Source organism: Erpetoichthys calabaricus, chromosome 9 (genome assembly GCF_900747795.2).
Source record: "Erpetoichthys calabaricus chromosome 9, fErpCal1.3, whole genome shotgun sequence".
Lineage (NCBI taxonomy): Eukaryota > Metazoa > Chordata > Cladistia > Polypteriformes > Polypteridae > Erpetoichthys > Erpetoichthys calabaricus.
The window spans coordinates 21,279,163-21,295,523 of NC_041402.2; the positions used below are offsets into that span (position 1 = coordinate 21,279,163).

General features: G+C 41.5%; 1 protein-coding gene across 3 annotated transcripts in view; it reads right to left on the bottom strand.

Moving 5' to 3' along the window:
- LOC114657387 (astrotactin-2-like) overlaps window positions 1-15,956 on the bottom strand; it is a 2,479,169-nt gene extending 2,463,213 nt beyond the window's left edge. For all 3 annotated transcript variants that reach the window (XM_028809185.2, XM_051931934.1, XM_028809183.2), the window contains exon 1: window positions 15,157-15,956. In XM_028809185.2, the coding sequence (XP_028665018.1) occupies window positions 15,157-15,553 (397 nt within the window). In that variant the 5' untranslated portion in view covers window positions 15,554-15,956. The remainder of the gene's footprint in view (window positions 1-15,156) is intronic.
- Between the last annotated feature and the right edge of the window lie 405 nt (window positions 15,957-16,361).

The following is a 16,361-nucleotide window of genomic DNA, read 5'->3' on the forward strand; positions in this document are numbered from 1 at the left end:
AAACAGCAGCCTATCCATTTGGAATGCTCTGAGCTGGAATTCAGACAAGTAGGTTGTAAAGATGGCTATGTTTCATGTTATTCTCATTTATTTCTGAAAAAGCTAACTGAAGTGGTTGTTGTGGTTCTGCACAAGGTCATCTGGGCTGCTGCCTCACACTTTTAGGGGACAAAGTCTGATTCCTGGCTCTGTCCCTCCCTGTGTCAAGCTGGCACAATCTTACCAAGTCGGTTTGGTGATATAACACAACATATGATAATGCAGGGTGGCACAGTGGTGCAGAGGTTAGCAGTGCTGGCTTATGCAACAAGGGATCTGTGCCAATTTGATGTTTCTGTGTAATCAGAAGCTCTCCGTGTAAACTGTATTTCTTAACACATTGACCGCTGGACCATTTATTACATTATAGGTCTAGATAGATAGATAGATTGATTGTGGGGAACAGCCCGGGCATAAGACAGGTAGACATGATTTTATCACCCAACACGTTTATTTACAATTATTTACAATAAGTGCACAACCCAGTGCCGCAGCACCAATCACCCTCAGTCCAGGCCCTCTCACACGCAATGCCTCTCCTCGCCGCCGCCTCCACTCCTCTCCTCTCCTCTCCTCCAAGACTCTGTCCACTTTCACCCGACCCCAGCCATCACACCCGGCTGTGCTCCAGGTGCCTCCCAATTAACCTCCGCCTGCACTCCCCAGTGTGGCGGAAGTACCGGCTGCATACACGGAAGTACTCCGGGTGTCCCTGGTCTTCTTCCGCCACACCCGGAAGTGCTGAGGGCCAGGGCTGCACAGGCATTGAGGCGCCTCCTGGCGGTGACCACGGGCCCCTATAGGGTTGAGCTTCAAAGCTCTGTTCCCGTGGTCCCCAAAGCCACCAGGGCGGTCGCCCCCACGTGGTCTGGGAGAGGCATAAGCCCTCCTCCGGTCCTCCTGGGCGTCCCGGCTGGGTACCACCCCCAGCCTCCTGTGACAATAGATAGATAGATAGATAGATAGATAGATAGATAGATAGATAGATAGATAGATAGATACTTTATTAATCCCCAAGGGGAAATTCACATACTCCAGGTCTATGCATATATGATAAATAATGAACTCTATCAAAATGTAAAGAAATTTACATTATCAATATATTTTAATTATCAATAGTAATTCTTTGAGTCCTGCTGTGGGTTGGCACCTTGCCCGGGATTAGTTCCTGCCTTGTGCCTTGTGTTGGCTGGGATTGGCTCCAGCCGACCCCCGTGACCCTGTGTTCAGATTCAGCGGGTTGGAAAATGGATGGATGAATTCTTTGAGAAAATAAAGAAACTGTTAATTACTTTATTTTGACCAGCAACACAACTAGATGTCCACATTTGAATGAGAGTCCATGGCACCATGCAGAGTGAAGGCATCACTTTTCTACATAGTTACTTTCATTTCCGATGCAATTCTCCCAGAGTCATACCAACTTTATAATGCCCAATTACTACTCCACCCACCTTCACCGTTTCCAACAAAAATATAAAAGTGCGGAAACTCTTTGAATGTCCCTCGTATAACGCTTTTCTTTGAGCTGTCCACGCTTGTTGCACACAACACATTTGGTAGAGGTGACAAGCTGCCAATGTGCTTATGTCCTGACAGTTGTGAAGAGTCTGAAGAGCCTTGTGATGAAGAAACTTCTTCAGGGCAGCGATCCGCAGTTAGTGCCAAGGCCTACAGGTGCTACATCATCCAACTGATTTTCAATCGCTGTCGTTATCATCAAAATATTCATCTTGCAATAAATCTAGTTGTTTCAAAACATCAGCAGCTTTATATTTTTTTTAACTACGGACTGTCTATTTATAAACACTATTTTATGCAAGCTGTTACGTCTAAAAAAGCAGGATGGCAGGACTATAATAGATAAATGAGATGGGGCAGCAAAGCTCAGTAGCAAGCTGTCTGTGTCTGCAGTGGCTGTATACTGACATACGAGTTACTGTATATTATACGTCGCACGCTGACTGGCTCACTGAGATACAACTTAACTCATACATTGCGTTCAGTGCGTTAAAGAGAAAATGAACAGATCTTTTAAGTATGGCAATCAGAAGATAACATGTAAGTCTGCAATCAAACAAAGATCAGAACCAAAAGTCTGGCTTATTTTTTGACAAAACCCTACATCAAAAACCAAAATATCACAGTTAAGAATTAATAGCAAGATGTCAGGAAACAGTGCCCAAATTTATGAAGAGTGTCAGAGTAGGAAATCAGTCCTAACTAGCTCAAAATAAATAAATAAAAAATAATAATATCACAGAATGACACTACTCCTTACAGGTAGGAGTAGGACCAAATTTGCACAACTCCAAGACACACTCTTAGGAAAATGAATAAATTACTATTACTCCTACTCCTAATTTAGGGAACAAACTATTCCTAACTTGACCAGGATTTAGAAGAGCTCATAAGCTGTCCTAACTTGCTAGGAGCTACGAGAAGATGATGTTTCGCCAGAGATTGGTATGTACATTCAGGGAAAGGCAGGATGTTTTGAAAATGCTGAACAACGCTGTAAAAAAAGATGGAATAATCGGCATAACGGATCTTGTACGTCGGATGATCGCTCGATCTTCCTGAAGAAACCATGCGCTGTCAGCTAAAATAAAAGTGTTGCTAACGTTATATTTTTTGGCTAGGGGGAAAATGCAGCTTTGCAATAGCATGGATTTGGGTATACCATTTCATTTCTCGAATTTTGTCTGTTTCTGCTGGAGCGGCTGGACCAACTGGCCCTGCAGTACCCTTGGGTGCTTAGCTTCATGCCTGAATCTCCTATTTATTGATGGTGCAGGAAGGTCATCATGTGCATTAAAGTGAGGACCACTTGTTGTTGTTTTGGTTTGTTTTTTTTTAATCACTTCTTTCTTTGCATTTCCAGGTTGAGCTTTTCCCACTTGAGGCTGTGTAGCACATTATGCGGTACAAAGTCCATTACCAATTGCTCCCATAGCCATAGCAATATGGAATAATTAAAGGAAAAAAATATCAATATCAGGATTGTATTGTTTACAAGGCATTATGCTACATCTTGATTTCTACAACCGTTCTGGGAAACTATGGCATATTTGAAAAAGCCACCAAGCAAGCCTATGTGTATTCCTTCTACATTAAATCCAGCATTACGATAGTTCTGTTTCAACGAAGTACAGAATTCAGGTGCAGAAAGAACAAATATGCACAGCATGAAGAAAATCTGAATTTGAATTTGAAGCCTTTATTGTCATTATACCATGTATAATGAAATTGCAGAGAAACTACCCCTTCAGATGCAACTGGAAACAACCAATCATTAACACAGCAACTATAAAAGTACCACACCATTGGTTCTGAGAGCCAGAAAATAAAAGAGAGAGATGGTCAGTGAATATTGAGATTTAATGTTGTTATGGCCCCAGGAAAGAAGCTGTCCCCGAGTCTGTTCATCCTTGATTTGATGGACCTGTAGCGCCTGCCAGAGAACAACAGGTCAAACAGGTGAAGACCAGGATGCAAGGGGTCCTTCAAAATATTTTTTGTCCTGCCAAGGCAGCAGGAAGTATACAAGTCTTGGAGGGAGATCAGGGAGCAGCTGCCAATCTACTGATCAGCTTCTGTATACATATTATATACATACATATATATATATATATATATATACATATACATACATATACACATATATATATATAATATATATACACACACATTCGTAGTATTCGTAGTCTGAATCACAATCTGATTGTATGGGTGGTTACCTACCAGGTAACGCATGTGGTTGGTCTGCAAGTCGGCAAACATCCGCCACACCCTCTCAGTTGCGAGAAGCAGATCATAGAATATTAAATAGTTTACTGTCAAATAATGCAAAGAGTACGCGACACAACCACATGCGTTACCTGGTAGGTAACCACACATACAATCAGATTGTGTTTCAGACTACGAATGCTATGAATGTAATTACTCCAGAGCTATAGACTGTCAAATAAACGAACCACACCCCGTGGTGCAGCATCAAGGGGCTTCGTCTCTGACGCGGACGTCTGAGGTTAGATCCCCACGAGGGGTGCAGTGGAGTGTGTACGCCTGATGAGCCCAAATAAGGAAGAAACACAGGTCACGTACTCTTTGCATTATTTGACAGTAAACTATGTAACATATATATTGTGGGAAATAGCCCGGACACAGACAGACAGACTTCATTTTAAAGGCCCAACACACTTTTTTTTTCACTATGCACAAAGTCCAAATATGCACAACCCAGTGCCACAACACCAATCACCCCAGTAATCCAGGCCGCCTCCTTCTCTCCTCTATCTCTCACTCTCAGACCTTGTCCTCTTCCACCCGACTCCAGCCTCGAATGAAGGGAGGCAGCCCCTTTTATAGTCACCCGGATGTGCTCCAGGTGGTTCCCAGCAATCTTCCCCTGACACGCCCCTGTGTGGCGGAAGTGCCGGCTGTCTTTCCGGAAGCACTCCGGGTGTCTCTTTTTTCTTCTTCCCCCCAGCATTTCCTGGTGTGGCGGAAGTGCTGAGGTCCCAAGTCCTCCAGGCATGGTGACGCCCCTTGGCGGTCCGGAGGAGGCATGAGCCCTCCTCCTGTCCTTCTGGGCGTCCCGGCTGGGTACCACCCCCAGCCGTGTGCCACAATATATACATACATACATACATACATACATATACAGGTATACACATATATATATATATATATATATATATATATATACATACATATATATATACACATATACACATATATATATATACATATATATACATATACATACATATATACTGTATATACACATATATATGTGTATTTACATTTACTTTTATGGTGGACGCTTTTTTCAAGTTGACTTGTAACTTTTATGATACAATTGGTTATATTTGTTTTGTTTTTCCAATAGGAGCACAAGCAGGTCAAGTGAGTTGCTCAGGGTCCCACAGTGTTAGTAGCAGGATCTGAACCCACAACCTCAGGATTTGAAGTCTAAAGTCTTAACCGCTGCACCACACTGCCTGCCTGCCTGCCTGCTTGCCACATTGTGACACAGTATGTCAGTATTTTTTTTTTTTTGTAATTGTTTGCTGGCCTCACGTTGACCAAACACACACCTGCCCACATAGCAGTTAGTGCTGCTACCGGACGTACGTGTAGTCTGTGTATTCTTTCCGTATTTTTGTGGCTTGTCCATTTTCCCCTCAAAGATGCCCACTTCTAAACTTTAGGTGTTTCTGTTTCCATTTATGCAGTTCATAGCCGAAAGATTTTCCTGAGCAGCAGATGGTGGTGAGGCTCTCACTCTATTTAACGTTTAAATCTACATGGCACTATTTTGTCAGGCGTGGAAGATGCCCAGATTAGACAGACACAGGACACACAGAAGTCCAAATAACACACACATTTATTTATCCTTTCTGCACAATGCACCAATCACCCTAATAAACTCAGTCCTTTTCTTTCCTTTCTCCTTCTTTTCTTCTGCCGCCTCCACTCCTCTCCCGCAAGCTCTGTCCTCTGTTTCCCGACTCCAGCTCCCCCGAATGGACTGAAGTAGCCCCTTTTATAATGCACCCAGATGTGCTCCAGGTGCTCCCAGACGCTCTTCCTGCAGCACATCCTGGTGTGGCGGAAGTGCTGCAGTCCAAGGTTCCAGGATTGTCCAAGTGCCCCCTGGCAGTGGCCACAGTTCCCAACAGGATTGAGCTTCCAAGCTCCAGTCTCGTGGCCCCGATGTAAGCAAGGGGGTCTGCCCTCTTATGTCCCCGGGGGAGGTATTTCCTCTCTCCCGGTCCTTCCACTCTCCAGACGTCCTGGTGGGGCAAGGTCCCCAGTCATCCGCCACACAGGGTATAACAATATTTAGAGGTATCACGGTGACCTGAAGCCAATTGAGATAGGTACCAGCATCATCATTTTATTGATCCTTTGTTTCATGAAAGGTGTGTCAACTTGTATGCTCCACTAATAATTTGTAAAACAAGGACAGATGTGATTAGTCAGCCAAGTTAGTGTTTGTGTTAGAGAATTCTGGTAAACTCATGCCAACAACCCCTCTGCTCTATTTCCATTAAAAGATGACGCACAGCTGGAGGCCACCATATGAGCACTGACCAATCCTTGAGTAATGCTGCATTCCATTTACCTCAGAAGTCGAATAGAGGAGCTGCAAACGATGTCACATCCGAACTGACATACGGAAAAACAATAAGGATGCCTCCAGGTAAACCTTTGTTGTGTTTGCTCATTCAGAATGCAGGCAACTGCTGAACAACGTATTAAGTGGCGTTTTGCACATCCAAACACCACAGCAACATGTCCCCAGATACAGGCTGGACAGTCTTGTATTTACAAATGATTTAATAAAACACAAATCGACAGGCGTGCTAATGAACAACATAATACTACAACTTTCACTAAAGTTTGTGATGCGTGCTGCCATTTTGGACTGAGTTGGTCAAACTCAGACTTGACAGACCAGTCCGGAGTTTCTGAGTAGAAAATCCAAATTGTGGAGATGTTCCAGTTGAAAATTCTGACTGGAGACTTGGAAGTTCCAATTTCCCAGTTCAAATGGAACACAGCAATAGTGACCGTGCATTAAAGGGCACACACACACACACACTAATTCATAGACTCATAACAGGACAACATACAGCCCCCAAGTCACTTTACAGGCACATCTATAAGACATAGGAGTCAACTGGAAAACACAACAAAAAGAAAACGAGCTTATTGGATAGCAGTTTAGGATTTGACCCCTTGATCTACAAAACTAGAAAGGGTTGCTGTTAACAAATACACAACACTGTGTCAGGAAAACTTAAGTTTAGAAAATGTATGACATGCATCTGCATCTATTTCAATACTGATTTATCTAGAAGCAAAGTCTATTCCCATAGCATCAAAAACAGATCTGGACATTGTTAGGGAAAATATTCAGTAAAGAAAGAAAAGTCTTGAGCCACCATTGCAAATGAAATTCAAGCTTGGTGAAGCCACCACGGGCTCTTATTCAGTACAACATGGCCTGCTGTCTAAAAAGACAAAATCTCAAGTACAGCAGAGATTACTTTACATATCATATTTAAATCATTTCAATTCACACCAATCAGCATGCAGATAAATGGTATATTCTAGTAACGTCCCTAAAGATTTAAATATAATGTAGCTGCTGGAATATAAGGTGTTATCGGGCACGGGTAAAACGCGTGTCAAAAGAATTCTCAAAGTCCAAAAGTTCATTTTAAAAGTATTTAGTGAAAGTTAAAAGCAAATAATCCACACAAGAATAAAAGAAAAAATAGTTACACACATAGAATAAAAGGCAAAAAAAAGGGAAAAATGTATCTTCTATGAACTTAGCTTTTCTTGAAAGACTTTAGTTATTTCTATACTTAAAGGTTCTTAATTTCTTCTTCTCTACTTAAAGATTCTTAGCTTCTTCTTCTGTACGCTTTACGTACGGCACAACACATAAATTAAGTGCTGTTTTCTTACATATTTACTTCACACACTCAAAAGGCTCGTAAGCCGGTTGGCACATTGGCAAGTGCCCAGGCATGGTCTTGTGCGGTCACGGTTAAAAACCATATTCCTCTACACGTTATACAAGGCAAGGATGTCACTAACTAACTGAAGAATAATGTTTACTCCAAGCTGTTAGAAATGGGAGGAATATACCATTACGATTCTATTTACGGGGGTTATAGGAACCTCCCATAGTTTATGCATTGTCATCTAATAAATATTCATGAATCTTATAGAACTAGGAATATGGCCCTTACATATAATCTTATGTAAAAGACCCAAATTAGTTAAACATACAGTATAAAAAGTATCTGAAACACATGTATCTCTAAAGATAAGCTTCTCATTTATAAATTCCTAAAAAATAAAATATATTTAAAAGTAATTATCTCATCATTCCCTTGGTTTACAACCCGACTGGTAGAGGACATCTTACTTACACAGCAAAGGCACAACCGTAACACTCATCAATTCACATAGAAATAAAACGCACGCAGGGATACACATTTGTAGGATTCCAGACTCTCATATGGTCCCACACTTACTCATACTGGGCCACTTTATACCTCCCTGTTAACACAGTATCCACTTCTTTATGTGGGAAGAAACTGGAATACAAATGAATCGCCATACACAAAGTGACTGGTCCAGCAATCGCACTTGGCTCTTGAAGTACAGATCTGGCAGCACTAACCACTGTGCCACTATGCTGCTACATTTCCTTTAAAATTTCTTTAAACAAAAAGTTACACAAGATACCACGTCTGTTGTCCACATTAGAAGAAAAGCAATCTGACAGTGTTATGAGGGCACACTATACTCCCACAATTTCTTGTCAGCCTTTTTTCTTTTTTATTTCATACAAAAACTTAACCAAAACCAGAAAGATGACTATTAAAGCATCAGTTTTCAATCAGAATGTCCAACACATCGATCTTTTTCAAGGTTCACATGATTACATGCAAGCAAGCAATTTTCTTGGAAGGCAACACTGAGGAAAAGGCCACCAGCTACTTCAGTCTCTGCTGTATCTCACATACCCCCTAGTCCCAGCAGCAGCAGCAGCAGACACTTCTTGATTGAAATGAACAAATCCCGCTACAGCCTGAACAAATGAGATCCTTCAACATGATCCTTTCAAAGTAATAAGCAACTGGTGTCTCTGAGGGGATCGTCATTTGGAAATGTAGAGTGCAGCCATCTGAACATCAGTTGAAACGCTGCAAATGAATAAAAGCCGTATCGACCTCACAACGTGCTCACACACACTCAGACTTGTATGCGATACATTATTTTTCTTACCCTTAATCAAAATTGTCAATCAAAACCTAATGTCATTTGCAACAAATGAACAAGTTCTTACTCGTCGGAGGAGCATGGAATTTCTGAGTAAAAACAGCCTATTTATTAAATAGTTATTAAACTGAGGCACAAGCCACACACCTCCTCCTTTACAAAAAAAAGAAATGACAGTACAAATAAAACATTCAGACAAAAATGCAGAAATGTCACCATATAACACGTACAACTCAGCACTTACGAGATGCAGACATCTATCCGCTATAAGCAGAGGCACATCACTTTAACCAAAAGGGCATTTGTGTGTATTTATGTATACTGTTACAAGAACAGACCCATCTAAGCATCCTTCACAAATGAAGGCAAGACTTATTATAATGCCAGTTCACTGTGACATTCCATGTGCCATATATATTCCTATATAGTGCTCTTCTGCAAGTCAATCCTCCTCTGACAGACTTCAAGCTGGCAGTGGCTCCATGAGTCAGTGCCGTGAAACACTTTGGGAACAGATGCCAAAACTCCAGGAAATGGGACTGTGGCTTCTTCAGTACAATATCATGGACTAACCCTAACCCCAACCTATCCTAAGCCACTTGAACAAAAGTTGTTCACATTTTTGTGAAACATAAGCAACATTTTGTTCTTTAAATATGATCTCATGTGGCAAAGTGAGACTCAACTATTCTGTAAAGCCTGTAGGCTTATATTCCACTGCCAGCTTGAAGGCTGTCACAGGAGCAGGAGGAGAAGGTGCTTCCAGGTATGAGTCGCACAGATTTACAAATATGAAAATGTAATAGTAACATGTAAAATGTACTGCAATAGAAAAGTCTAAATAAACAGTATACTGTCAGATGTGTGTGCACAGAGAGCTTCTACAAGGCTTGGATTAAGTGACATCTCCACCGAAAGCTCCTAAGGGGTTACAGTCACTAATGTCTCCTTCTTTTTCATCTTCAGACCAAAAGAGGATTCCTGAGGTGCCTTCTGATATCACTTAGCTGAACAGTCCCATTTTTTTTCCACCCCAGGATGCATTAGTGGCACAACTTCTGATGGAGAACTTGCTAAATGAAGAAAAGAGACTCATGGAGAGCTGGCAAACCTAACCTGTACACAAGCAACAGACACCCAGTGCTTTCTGCTGGACTTTGCTTTTTACTTTTGGCTTACCTCTCATTAAAAGGGGTCCAACCTTTCATGACCTTCCTCTCGCTTCTTGTTTCACCAAACATATACTCAAGGTGACCAGCTCAGAGGTTCGGGAGCAGACCGGGTTATCCAGATCACAAGGAGCCATTTAAGGAGATTTTTGTCCTGTACAACCGGTGCCCTTTGAATGCCTCCATTAGGACGGGTGCAAGGCACATGCCCTGGGGGAAGATTTACAAAATGCTCAACTCATTCAGATGAGTCTGGAATTTCAACAGTAGTGGCTGGAGGAAGTTTCACAGATAAGGTAGTTCTACTTGGCCCAAGTCTGTGTGTTATTGTCATTACCCTCATAAGGATAAACAGAATGAAAATCTTATATACAGCTACTCAGGGAAATGATTCTGGTCATGACATATTGAAAAAAGGGAGGTCTGTGAGGGTTTACACTTTTGTCAGTTATGTCTCCAAATCCTTTGATTACATTGTTTTATTAATTCTTCTTAAGTAAGTAGCAGATTTATTGTAGTGTTGTTTATTATAACTAAAGAGAGAGAGATAGATAGATAGATAGATAGATAGATAGATAGATAGATAGATAGATAGATAGATAGATAGATAGATAGATAGATAGATAGATAGATAATATTCATCATGAAAGAGTATCTTTAATATAGCTGCTTTATAGTGCACCAGGTGAACAGCTTTATCTGCACGTGGACAGCTGCATTAAGTAAAGAGACTTACAAGCTTTTGTATCTACTCTCTCTATATATAAAGCCTAAAAGTGGTACGATTTTGTGTAACGATTTTATGTCATGTTTTTTTGTCATGCATTAAATTGGCTTATTTTAAAACCTACAACTATATGTTAGGTATCATTCTTTTCAGAATTTATCGAACTTTAATGTGATGTTGTTAGATTTTCAGATTCTTATTCCGGTATTTAAATTATAAACTAAAAAAATGTCAAGACTTTATGCCAAGAGATTTATGCACGCCCGGGGCCGGAAATAAAAGACAAAGAGTAGGACAGCTGCTGTACAGGTTTTTAAATGTTTGAAGCACCGCGTGAGATGCAGATCATGCGGCACGGCAGCAGCAGCAGCAGCTGATCGAGCAAAGAGGAGGTAAAAAAAATGTATTTGTTCCCCATTGTATCACCGTTTAAGAGGGGGTTTCAGAGGAGCGATCGTGTATCCTTGGGGTGCGTTCGGCCTGCCTGTTCACAATGCGGGCAGCAGAGACACGAAGTGGCTGCTGCGTAGCACAGAAAAGAGGGCTTGGCGACCAAAGCAAAGAGAGGGTAACCCCCTAGTGTCTATATATACATATAGACCTGGGCTACACCAAAGCAGGTGCCCACTCACTGCACTGCTACTTTTGTAAAACATCTTTTCCTCAGCCACTAACCCGTGTAGGAATATGGCAATCGCTCACACCAGGTGCTCTTATCATTATACCATGAGTGCATTATCATGGAAATTCCGATGTTTGGTATTTTGGTTTGCCTACACTACAGTTAACGTTAACTATGTTGTTTGTTATGAGTGTTAGGTATATCTACTTTATGGCACCCTTACCTGCAAAAGGACAGCTGCTTCAATCACTGGGACTTACTAGTTCGACACAAATAAACTAAATGGTTGATTTCAGCTCTAAGCTACACCTGTCCCAATCACCAAAACTCACTGCACTGCTTTCTATTAAAGATGTCTCTTCTGAGCTGCTAACCTCTGTGGGAATATGGCGATCACCCACACCAGGTGCTCTCAGCAGTATACGTTGACCCAATCAAACAATATAAATTCAATATTACTATAAAGCAAAATGAAAAAAACATAGCATCAAAGACATGAAATGTATTTCTAAAGGAGTCATAAAAGATTAGGAAATGTAGAGTCTTATCCACCTTAAAAAAAGGATAAGTGCCTCTGTGCCTGTCCGTGTGTTCATCCAGTTGCTATGTGAATGTCATTCCATAAAATGGCACATCACAAACATTATCACAACTTTTATGAATCCCATACCAAATGGCATTTAACATAGACATATTTGCCAAGAATGTTAATACTGAGGTCTCCATTGATTACTTAAGATTTCAACCCATCTTAGACAGGTAGGACAGCCAGTTAAAATATACTTATGTAAAAATACAGATGAGCATGGATAAGTCTTTTTAATTCTGAGTGCAGATAGATAGATCACTGTGATATAATATATATGTATATATACTGTGTATATGAAAGACACTATATAATAGATAGATAGATAGATAGATAGATAGATAGATAGATAGATAGATAGATAGATAGATAGATAGATAGATAGATAGATAATATTTAAACGTATAGTCTTGTATTATTGCTTACTGCAAATGAAAGACTGATCACAAAAAAAATGTTTCTACATATACATGTAAGATAAGACAGACTGAAGAAGCAAATTTAAACATATATTCTGAACAATAATGAACTTCAACATTCACCTTCATTTTGGATGAAGACAGTCAATGGCTAAAAGTAATGTAAAATATGCTAACAGGAAATAATGTCCTCTTAAATATAAGATGCAGAATTATTATCTGCTAATAAAAAAGCCCCACGACTCTACACTGAATGAAGTGGGTTCAAGAAATTGAAGGATGTGGATGTAAAGAATGGCAAGACTGCAATATTTATCTTTCAATCACACTTGAGTCGGGGTGCTTCATGTAACATATAATAGTACAAGATTTTCAAGCTGTTTATTCCTTAATTCAGGGTCATGGGGGGCCATTGCCCATCTCTGAAATATCAGACACAAGGTAAGGGATAACCCCGGACAGCACACTAGGCCATCACAGGGACAACTCCTGTCACACTCTCATGGGGATAACTTATAATCAGTAATTAAGTCAACACACCCATCTTCAGGATGTGGAAGAAAAACTGGAGTAAAACTTATTATTGCTAATTCCTTTCTTATTTGTCCGGCCCCTTTATCCAAGGTGACTTACAACATGCGAGATGTGACCAGTTAAATTACTTTCTGCTTTCCAAGTGTAGCACAGGCAGGTGAAGTGACTTGCTCGGGGTCACACAGTGTGAGAAGTGGGATCTGAAAGCAGAGTTTGAAGTCCAAAGCCTTAACCACTGTGCGCTGCCTTCCAAATCTTGTGTGGACTGAGGAGAGCATACGGCAATGCACTTGACATGAACCCTGAACACAGGAGACACGAAGCAGTAGCACTAGCAACTAAGAATCTAGCAGTTTCTTTTTTAGGAACAAATTAAAAAGATTTGGGGAACCACCATCTATTTTATTTAGGAGTAAAGAAAAATAAACTGGGTGCCCACCTCTTTTGCTAGTGTTAAATGATTATGCCCATTGTGCATCCGGATAGTTAGAATGATCTGTGCTGTCATTTTAGCAATTTGAAATTTCATTTTCATTATTCACTAGATTGCTTTCGTTTTTATGGTGCTAGAGTCTCTTTTCAAGCTGAGGGAAAATTACAAAAGAGAATGAAGTGGTTGGTAAAATTTTGATTTAAATCTTAATTTCAGCAAAGCTGGGGGTTTTTTTTTCTTCCTTTCTTTCTTTCTTTCTTTCTGTGTGTCAGGATCCTCACTTGAAAACCCAAAATGTGTTTATTTTAATTTCACGCCAATTTGCACTGCAAATTTTGTTGTTAGTCATTTCCTTCTTTGCTTTGATTCTGGCGCTGAGTAAAACAGAGAGTCACTAAATATCCCACAATCAGTTAAATTGTTTGGAAGCGGACGGAACTCAATCAGATCTCGAGAACACGGGTGTCAAGGGGTCTCTAGTCAGATTTTTGTGTTCCTCAGCTCATTTGCTGTAGCTTTGACAGACGTACTTGAGTGAGTATTAAAATCTTTATGTTTAACAACTGATTTGCCTTTCACAAGCTGAAAACACGGCTTCTCTAACTGTGGGATTTTATCCCCTGCAGATCAAACGGCTCTGCTAGGTGGACGCCAAATCAAACTGTCAGCACTGAAATATATTAACCTGATACGGACACAAACTATTTACCTGGCTGACGACTTTATGCAAGGTGACTTGCAACATTTGAGAAACATCTGCTTACTTTTATTTGTCTAAATTGTAACAGAGGCAGGTGAAGTGACTTGTTCTTAGTCACACAGCATCTGAGGTGGGTTTTTGAACCCACAACCTAAGGATGTGAAACCCACAGCCTTAACCACTACACTACACTGTCTCCCATAATACTGTCTTACCTGTGTTATCATATTGTAGGGGAGTTTATGTATTCACGTGTCTTTACAAAAAATCGCAAGGTGATTGCTTTACAATATTTGCAAACTTGTGCAGCTCTCTGTGTCTGTCCAGAAGGCGCTATATAGGAAATCACATAGGATGACAGCTTACAGCGTTAAACATTTCTTTCAAAGTGGGAAACTGGCAAGCAAAACAAAGTTGTAACCATAGTATAGCAAAGGCAGGCCATGGGAATATAGCGCCTTGACGCCATAGCGGACCGCGCGCCTAACAATTACACTTTGACGATGACAGCAATAGAAAACAAACCCGTTAATGGCAATGGCTAATAATAATAATAATAATAAAAATGAGCTTGATCAAAAAAAAAAAAAAAAAAACTAACACATTCACACCTGGGCAGAAGTTGCCCGAGTTATTTGGCTTTCCCAAGGATCTGGGATGCTATAGATCGAGTAACACGTTTTGTTATAATTTCTAACAATATAACGCATTGTGAGAGGTTTCCGTTTATTTTTCAACGTGCAATCTCCCAATAAATAGTCATAGGGATGGGTGATTTCGTCATAAACCTCATTCGAAATAAACAGACATACACGTGAATCCTGCCCAAAACAAGTCAAAAAGAAGAGCTGCGCTGCTGGCACTCCACAGCCCTGCACGAGGTCCAAAAGCGACACATCGTTACGAGGAGCCATACAACAACATGACAGCCAGCAACAACAAGACAAGTCCAAAAACCATTCCCAGTGAATAGCATCACCTTCAGCGGCAACGTGGGAATAAAGTATCCGCCGCGCGTGTGCATCTCGCCAGCACGCTCGATCCAGTTTCCCCTTCCCAAATACGCACATAGAGGCGAACTTGTCAAGTGCGGCTCATCGGGCGAAGCCTTACCTAATGTGAAGTAAGGCAGAGCCGTGTTGTCCAGGTCATCCAGCACGGAGATCCTCCCCGGCAAGTCGGTCCTAACGAAAAGCAGCAGCCGGGACTCTCCTGCTCCTCCCCCGGCCAAGCTGCTTGCACCTCCTCCGGTAAAACTGAACTCATTCTCCCGAAGCACTGGTAAAGTAGACACGGTAACCGTCTTCACTTCACAAGGGCTCTCCGCATCCTCTTCGTGATGTCCCCCGCTAGCTACCCCTCCGCCTCCTGCCCAGGTCCCGGCCACCAAGACCCCGAGTAAAAACAGCACTCTCCCAGCCATAGCGCTGCCTGAACGCTCCTCTCTGGCTTTGGCTGAGATACATATGCAGCCGACGAGCTTATAGTGCACGAGTTGCATGGAAGGCATCGTTTCTGTCCAGGAGGCGGCACTGCAGGTGGATTCAAGGACTCGTTACGTTTCGCGGATGCTCGGATGCGGAGCGGAGACGGCAGGTGCAGTGCACGCGCTGGATGAGACGAATTCTTGTTGTCAAAGTGAAAGCGCCGATCGCTGGTAAACACGGAGGGAGCCGCTGAAAGAGCCGAGGCGTGCGATTGAGATGCGATTCACATTCGAGATCAGGTACACGGAAGGGAGGAGCGCCGATCGAGACGCCGTTTCGGAGGAACTTCGGAGCCTTTTAAAGAGGCATGACCAAGAGATTCACCTTACATGCGTGAACGTCTCCCGTGCATGACACGAAACGACGCCGCTTAAACAGCTATAGACTTAGCAACGCAGAACAAAACCGAGCTACACTTGTGCAAATCTGACGTTGTTCCGATGCGTTAATTACCGAGCAGATCGAAACAGGGCGAAGGCATATCGTAACTTTAAATGCGGTGCCAAAAATAATTCATTCTGGTATTTTTTAATGTAGTGAGCTAAATGCAAGTAAATCATTTTATCGAACTCGTTTCGTTTCTTTACACGAGCCGATTATGGCTGCATGGGATAGACGGGACTTCAAAATACCACAGCGAACCGTAATTAACTAATAAGTTCCCTATTCAGCCGTGAGATGTGCGTATGAATGTATCAAACTAAAAAAATCAGCAGGGCTCTTTCCGTGTACACGTAAGTGACATGTAATGTCTGCACTGTAACTGTTTTAATCTGATGATCTCCTGACGAAGTTTATTTTCCTATAATTTGAAAGTACACGGGAGGGGAG